This window comes from Bison bison, unplaced genomic scaffold (assembly GCF_000754665.1).
Source record: "Bison bison bison isolate TAMUID 2011002044 unplaced genomic scaffold, Bison_UMD1.0 scf7180017864270, whole genome shotgun sequence".
Classification (NCBI taxonomy): Eukaryota; Metazoa; Chordata; class Mammalia; order Artiodactyla; family Bovidae; genus Bison; species Bison bison.
Window position 1 is genome coordinate 7,193,915 of NW_011494842.1, and position 8,132 is coordinate 7,202,046.

The window sequence follows — 8,132 nt, forward strand, 5'->3', positions numbered from 1 at the left end:
ATGACCAACCTAGACAGAATATTAAAAAGCAGAGACATTACTTGGCCAACAAAGGTCCATCTAGTCAAAGCTATGGTTTTTCCAGTAGTCATGTATGAATATGAGAATTGGACTATAAAGAAAGCTGAGTGCCGAAGAATTGATGCTTTTGAACTGTGGTGCTGGAGGCGACTCTTCAGAGTCCCTTGGACTGTAAGGAGATCCAACCAGTCCATCCTAAAGGAAATCAGTCCTAAATATTCACTGGAAGGACTGATGCTGAAGCTGAAACTCCAATACTGTGGCCACCTGATGCAAAGAACTGACTCATCAGAAAAGACCCTGATGCTGGGAAAGACTGAAGACGGGAGGAGAAGGGGATGACAGATGAGATGGTTGGATGGTATCACCAACTCAATGGACATGAGTTTGAGTATATCCCAGGAGTTGGTGATAGACAGGGAAACCTGGCATGCTGCAGTACATGGGGTCTCAAAGAGTAGGACACGACTGAGCAATGAACTGAACTGAGGTAACATCATCCTATTAGACCAAAGTAAAGTCAACTGCGAATAAGGAGTGACTTCAAACTTCACTTATTCAGGTTTATGCATTATATCTATTGCCACTGGCCACTTCAAAGTGATTTTGTGTTTCCTCTAATAGTTTGCCAGAGCCTTTATTTTGAATATGCTTTTTCTTTTTTTCGGGTGCTATTGGTTGTGGAGACCTCTTTCTAGAGGCCTAATAAAAATGCATTTGTATGAAGCCTGTGCACTTGGGTAGGTTTGAAGCTAGGAAGATTTTGTTTAGAATACTCTTTTGCATGTAAAGCACACTTCTTCCCTGAAATTTTTATTGGAGAGATAAAGTGAGCCAAACACATTCTGTTGAAGGGAAATCTAGTCAGTTGCTTGAAAGAACACAGCCCAAATAAAATAAGGACTGACTAGGTTGAAAAGAAATGAACTTGTGATTTAAGAGTTGCTGCTTTTACAGTGCTTAAAGATAAGTACTGCAGGGAGAGTTTCAGTTTCTGCTATGTTCACCATCTCTCCTGAGATCTGACATATGCTTTTATGTTGTATGTTGTATGTTATAGATGTATGCTATATGACATCTGACCGTATGTTTGCATTTGACACACGGCATGTTCAATGACGGGTGCTCACCTAGCACAAGACACGATGGAGAAACCTTCGGACACAGAGCAGACGACCTCTTTCTGTTCTGCAGTGTATCCCCGTGTCATTTTTTATGAATGTGGTCAGGTAGAGTTGGTTTTGCTGTTGAGTTCTGAGTTTTTTTTTCTGGTCTCTTTTGGTGGGGTAGGGATGGGCTAAAGCCACAGGAAGAAAAATGTGATATATGTCTCCAGTATTTTGCTTTCATTTTGTAAGAAGAGTTGAACTAGTTTTGATACCAAGAATAAATGGTGGAAAATGAAGAAAAAAAACCATCTGTACTGCCTTACTTGAGAACCCAGCTCTGAACAGTACTATTTCCCTGTTTCGTTTCTCCCTCTTTCATCTCCTCTACTCATTTTTTCCTCCTCTCCTGACAGCAACAAACACATCTAAGCAGTGAGAGAGATGCGAGAAGATCTGGGCTTTGGTGAAAACCTGTTCCCAGAGAAGCTGTGCTTGGCGAGGCCATTTGTTGGTGAGAGCAGATCAGAGCATGAAAACCAGGGCAGCAACTTGGGGTGTAGAACATCTCCTGAAGCTGACAAATAACAAACGCATTTAAGGAAACTGAAGAATCACAAGCTGCCACTGTGTATCTGTCCACTGGTGGGAAATCAGAACTGTTTTAAAATGTAAAAATCTGACACTGAATTTACCCACTGAACTGCCAATAAACCAGCAAGTCATATTAATACTTACAATGGTTCTTATTTATTTATTGCAATGTCAATATAACTAAGGAGAATGAAAAATAAGGCTTGATGGGGATGCGGGAGCATTGTTTATCAACAGCATTCTGATCCTGATTCACAAATTAAGCTGATTTATGAAGCAGGGTGGGAGTGAGGGGACAGTTGAAAACACCACCATTATAAAAATTAATCTTTTCATCTTTGCCTGTTTAAATCTGCGACCACATAAGAGTAGTAGGAGTCATGTGGTGGCAACCAATATCCAAAAAAGACTCCAGAGATCTAGATCCCCAGTGTTCACACTCTGGTGTGACCCTGTACCCTCAAGTGTTGCCTGGATTTGAGGGTTCCTCTTTAGCAAACAAAATGTAGCAGAGGCCATGGACATCTCTGCTGAGATTAGGTAGCAGAAAGACTGGTTTCTGTCGTGGGTGCCGTCTCTCACCCACCTACCCACTTTCTCGTGCTGGGTGAGGGAAGGCAGCTGCCATGTTGGGAGCTGCTCCATGGACGAGCCCAGGAGGCAAGGAGCTGAGGGTGGTTCAGGCCAACCTCAACAGCCTGACAGAGGTTGTGTCAGTGAAGCCACGCCCAGATTCCCACCCACAGAAACTGGGAGAGAACACTGTTTTAGCTGCTAAGCTTTGGGGTAATTTATCATGCAGCAATAGACAGCTACTATAGGCTAATTCCTCCACATCTGTCAGAGAAGATCTGAAATGCACCTCAACTCTTAGTATTAACTGAGGTCCTAAAAGGAGATCAGTCCTGAGTGTTCTTTAGAAGGAAAAACGCTAAAAGCTGAAACTCCAGTACTTTGGCCACCCCATGCGAAGAGTTGACTCACTGGAAAAAGACTCTGATGCTGGGAGAGATTGGGGGCAGGAGGAAAAGGGAACAACAGAGGATGAGATGGCTGGATGGCATCACAGACTCGATGGACTTGAGTTTGAGTGAACTCCGGGAGTTGGTGATGGACAGGGAGGCCCAGCGTGCTGTGATTCATGGGGTAGCAAAGAGTCGGACACGACTGAGCGACTGAACTGAACTAAACTGAAAGTCCCCTGGTGGCACAGAGGGTAAGTGTCTGCCTGCAATGTGGGAGACCTGAGTTAGATCTCTGGGTCGGGAAGATCCCCTGGAGAAGGAAATGACAACCCACTCTTGGAATTTTCCAGTACTCTTGTTGGAAAATTCCACGGATGGAGGAGCCTGGTAGGCTACAGTCCATGGGATCACAAAGAGTCACACACAACTAAGGAACTTCACTTCAAAAGTCCCCTCCAGTATTCTTGCCTGGAGAATCCCATGGACAGAAGAGGCTGGTGGAGTACAGTCCACAGGGTCACAAGGAGTCAGATATGACTGAAGCTCGACTTAGCATGCACGCAAAGTGAACATCCCAATAACTGCTTGGGTTTAGTCCCTGGTTAAATAACATTTGCTTCATGACCCTCTGGTACTAATAATTATAATTTATTACTCTTCTGTTCAAGTTGTTGAGACCTCTTATGGCTTAGATTCAAACACTGATTGTATTCTTAAACAAAAATGCTTCAAGTCTAGTCAGAAGGCATTTGCGCTAAATACCCATAGCAGGATGAATAAAATGAGAAAATCAGAAGAACCTGTACCTGCCAGGAGGCAAAACCTTCTCTTCCATGCGGAAATCACGATTCATCCCAATCTCGCTGCTTAGCTTGGAAGCGTCATTAACTGTATTTCTCAGGCCTGTGACAGAAAGAAGGTATGATGTACACCCGAAACTAATGTTCTATGTTAATTATATCTCAACTGAAAAAAAAGAATGTAAAGTGGACACCAGTGAACTCACACAAGTCTGAACTGTGATTTTCTTCAGAGACTCACTGTGAGCAGCTCCAAACTGAGGCTCGTCCTAGTGACCTCACACACACTCCTCCAACCATTCCAACCAATTGTGTTTTCTGAACTCAAGGCCGCATGACAGATTCTCTTAGTAGCCCAGTGTGGGGATAAGGGAGGACAAAGAAACTATTTTATTATAAAAATAAAAAACAGAAAATGAAACTGATTAAAAACCTTTCTCCTGGGATTTCCCTGGTGGTCCAAGTGGCTAAGACTTCATGCTGCCAAAGTAGGCAGCCCAGGTTCCATCCCTGGTCAGGGACAGATGCCGCACGCCGCAACTAAGAGCCCACACGTGGCAATGAAGATGCCTTTTGCACAGCATAGCCAAAAAAATTTAAAAATTAAATTAAAAAGAAACTCTTACAAAGTAAAATAATAAAGCAGCAAAAAAGTAATTTGCAAAAATAAACATTTATCTAAGGGTATTATGACTACACTCTCCTCTTCCTGTCTTTGATGGACATTAAATTCTCCACACAGAGGTACTGAATGGTGTCAATTTCACTTGGTCTTCTTAAAGTAGTTTCTAGAATTTAGGATTTCACAGACTAGTAAATTTCCAAAATGATTTTGAGCAAGGGACAATAACTTGCCAACTTTTTGTTTTGTCAAGTATGGACAGTATGAAAATAGCAAATAAACCACTCTACCACCACCAAAACCATCATTTCATAAAAGAAAAATAGTTTAACCTCCAAAAAAGCAGGAAGGGTCAGAATAAAGATTAGTCCTTAAAATGAATCAACTTTAGGTTTAGGAAAAACTCATTGCAGTATCTTTAATTCATTCCACTAAATCTTGCTAGGAATTTTGTCACAAAAGGAAGCATTACTACAAACAAAGCCAGTGGAGGTGATGGAATTCCAGTTGAGCTATTTCAAATCCTGAAAGATGATGCTGTGAAAGTGCTGCACTCAATATGCCAGCAAATTTGGAACACTCAGCAGTGGCCAGAGGACTAGAAAAGGTCAGTTTTTTATTCCAATCCCAAAGAAAGGCAATGCCAAAGAATGCTCAAACTACCACACAATTGCACTCATCTCACACACTAGCAAAGTAATGCTCAAAATTCTCCAAGCCAGGCTTTAGCAATATATGAACCGTGAACTTCCAGATGTTCCAGCTGGTTCTAGAAAAGGCAGAGGAACCAGAGATCAAATTGCCAACATCCGCTGGATCATCGAAAAACCAAGAAAGTTCCAGAAAAACATCTATTTCTGCTTTATTGACTATGCCAAAGCCTTTGACTGTGTGGATCACAATAAACTGTGGAAAATTATTCGAGAGATGGAAATTCCAGACCACCTGACCTGCCTCTTGAGAAATCTGTATGCAGGTCAGGAAGCAACAGTTAGAACTGGACATGGAACAACATACTGGTTCCAAATAGGGAGAAGGAGTACATCAAGGCTGTATATTGTCACCCTGCTTATTTAACTTATATGCAGAGTACATGATGAGAAACGCTGGGCTGGAGGAAGCACAAGCTGGAATCAAGATTGCCGGGAGAAATATCAATAACCTCAGGTATGCAGATGACACCACCCTTATGGCAGAAAGTGAACAAGAAATAAAGAGCCTCTTGATGAAAGCGAAAGAGGAGAGTGAAAAAGTTGGCTTAAAGCTCAACATTCAGAAAACTAAGATCATGGCATCCAGCCCCATCTCTTCATGGCAAATAGATGGGGAAACAGTGGAAACGGTGACTGACTTTATTTTTAGGGGCTCCAAAATCACTGCAGATGATGCCTGCAGCCATGAAATTAAAAGACACTTACTCCTTGGAAGAAAAGGCATGACCAACCTGCTGCTGCTACTGCTGCTGCTAAGCCGCTTCAGTCGTGTCTGACTCTGTGTGACCCCAAAGACGGCAGCCCACCAGGCTCCACTGTCCCTGGGATTCTCCAGGCAAGAACACTGGAGTGGGTTGCCATTTCCTTCTCCAATGCTAGACAGCACATTATTTTGCCAACAAAGGTCCATCTAGTCAAGGCTATGGTTTTTCCAGTAGTCATGTATGAATGTGAGAGTTGGACTATAAAGAAAGCTGAGCGCTAAAGAATTGATGCTTTTGAACTGTGGTGTTGGAGAAGACTCTTGAGAGTCCCTCGGACTGCAAGGAGATCCAACCAGTCCATCCTAAAGGAAATCAGTCCTGGGTGTTCATTGGAAGGACTGATGTTGAAGCTGAAACTCCAATACTTTGGTCACCTGATGCGAAGAGCTGACTCATTTGAAAAGACTCTGATGCTGGGAAAGATTGAAAGCAGGAGGAGAAGGGGATGACAGAGGATGAGATGGTTGGATGGCGTCACCAACTCAGTGGACGTGAGTTTGGGTAAACTCCAGGAGTTGGTGATGGACAGGGAGGCCTGGCATGCTGAAGTCCATGGGGTCATAAAGAGTTGGGACACGACTAAGCAACTCAACTGAACTGAGCACTAGAATTTGGGAACCACTGTTCTTAGTACAGACCTAGTTGACAGCATTCTCATATAACAGGCATACATGGTAGTTATGATTACTTGGTATCAAGAGTGTCATATACAGTAAATCATCTTCTCACGATCTTTCAATAAAGCTTCATAATTTGTTCACAAAAAAGTATTTGGAAAAAAAAAAAAAAGTATTTGGCTCCAAGATGTAGAGGGGATATAAAAGCACTAAGATTAACATTAGTTGATAATTGTTGAAATTGGGCAGTGACTAAACGGGGGTTCATCATTCCAGTCTCTGTATTTCTGTGTATGTTTGATTTCTATATGTAAAAAAGTTTAAAAATATAAAAAGGAAAAATAAAATTATCTCAGAAAAAAGGTTTCATAGGAGAATGCCTTTGTTCTTAGAAGATACATGAAGTATTTAAAGTCATGACCCTATAACTTCAAGAAAAAATGCCTATGTATAATAAGAGAAAAAAACAATGAGGCAGAATATTAACAATGTGGGCATTCATTATTTTTTCAACAGAGTTGAAATATTTCAAAATAAAAAGTTAAGGATAAAAGATGACTGTAAAATTTATCAAAAAGCCACAGATGGCATTTCTGTTTAGGCAAACACAAAGGTTGAATGTAACCTTGGGTGACAGGAAGCTCTCTATTTCATCAGCCTCTTTAAAGTCTTTAGTTTCAGGCAAGATGGCAAAATACAGTCAAATATGCAAACAGACTTGCCGCTAATTCACCAAACACAAAATCAGAACTAAGAAAATCTTCAGAGGGAGATTGAGCTGCTTCTAGCAGTTTATTGAAGGACTGAGGAATTCATACACAGAAACACTTCCCAACTTTAACAGATCAGAGCTCAGAACCTGCTTTGACAACACTGGTCTGTCGTCCAAAGTACCACAGTGCTATGCAACTGCCACAGCTGCAAAATTCAGGAACGGGGAGGGCTCGAAGAGAAATCAGACATAAAAAGTAACTAAACAGATTTTTTAAAATCCAGATCCCAAGGACAAAGACATTTTCAAAATAACTTGTAAGTAACTTAACCAAGTCACCCTGGTATAAAAAATTTTGAAATTTTTTAAAAAGAGGAATTTGGTTATTCAGGTTAGAGCTGTCTTGTCTATGGATTCATTTAAATAACATCCTCAAGAACTTAAACTGTTTCTACCAAAAAAGTGATTTGCCACCCCACATCATGTTTGACATCTACTGAAAAGTACCTATGCCAAGGGAGGATTCCAAAACACCCAATTTGCTACTTTTCCTTAACCAGCAGCGACCCCGTGTGGCTACAAGAGAAAGAAATGGGACTGAATTTGAAGAATTTAACTCAGGTGGTTAAGGCTCGTGGGGCAGGCCTTCCGATTGAGGACTACTTAAATTATCTGGTGATTATTATAAAAGAAATGCTGGATGAACCCCAGTGAGATCAGACCTAAAGAGTGGAAGAGACTTTGTGTCCCAACAGGAACAAAAAAGAACACTGTACTACTGTTGCTGTTCAGTGTGGAGTCAGACTCTTTGCGACCCCAAGGACACCAGGCTTCCCCGTCCTTCACTATCTCCTGGAGTTTGCTCAGACTCATGTTCATTGAGTCGGTGATGCTATCCAACCGTCTCGTCCTCATGCCCTCTACAAGAGTGAGGCCTGAGCAGCATTGCTAATGCAGTCCACCAAGCACAGAGAGAACACTGGGCCCCTCTGGGATCATTTCGGGTCTTTAAACTCTACCCCAGGTGTCTGCCATGTTCCACCTACGAATTAAAAACAACAGAACACAAACAGGGCTCTGAACTGAGCCTCAATCTTGTCAGATTCAAGAAATCGCTCCTGGGTCTCGTCTTTTCTCCAGGACCCCAAACTCTCTGCAGATCTTCGGTTGAATAGGGCGCCTCTGGCCTGAAAGGAAGAGGCTGGGGTTGGAGGAGGT

General features: G+C 42.0%; 1 protein-coding gene across 2 annotated transcripts in view; it reads right to left on the reverse strand.

Annotated features, from left to right (window-relative positions):
- Positions 1–8,132, reverse strand: part of TCP11 (t-complex 11, testis-specific) — a 161,242-nt gene that overhangs the window by 23,329 nt on the left and 129,781 nt on the right. The window contains exon 1 of one of the 2 annotated variants that reach the window (XM_010848638.1): positions 3,493–3,572. The exons of the other annotated variant lie outside the window; for it this stretch is intronic. Within the exon in view, the coding sequence (XP_010846940.1) occupies positions 3,493–3,539 (47 nt within the window). The 5' untranslated portion in view covers positions 3,540–3,572. Of the gene's footprint in view, positions 1–3,492; positions 3,573–8,132 lie in introns of those variants that run through there. 2 annotated transcript variants of the gene reach the window in all.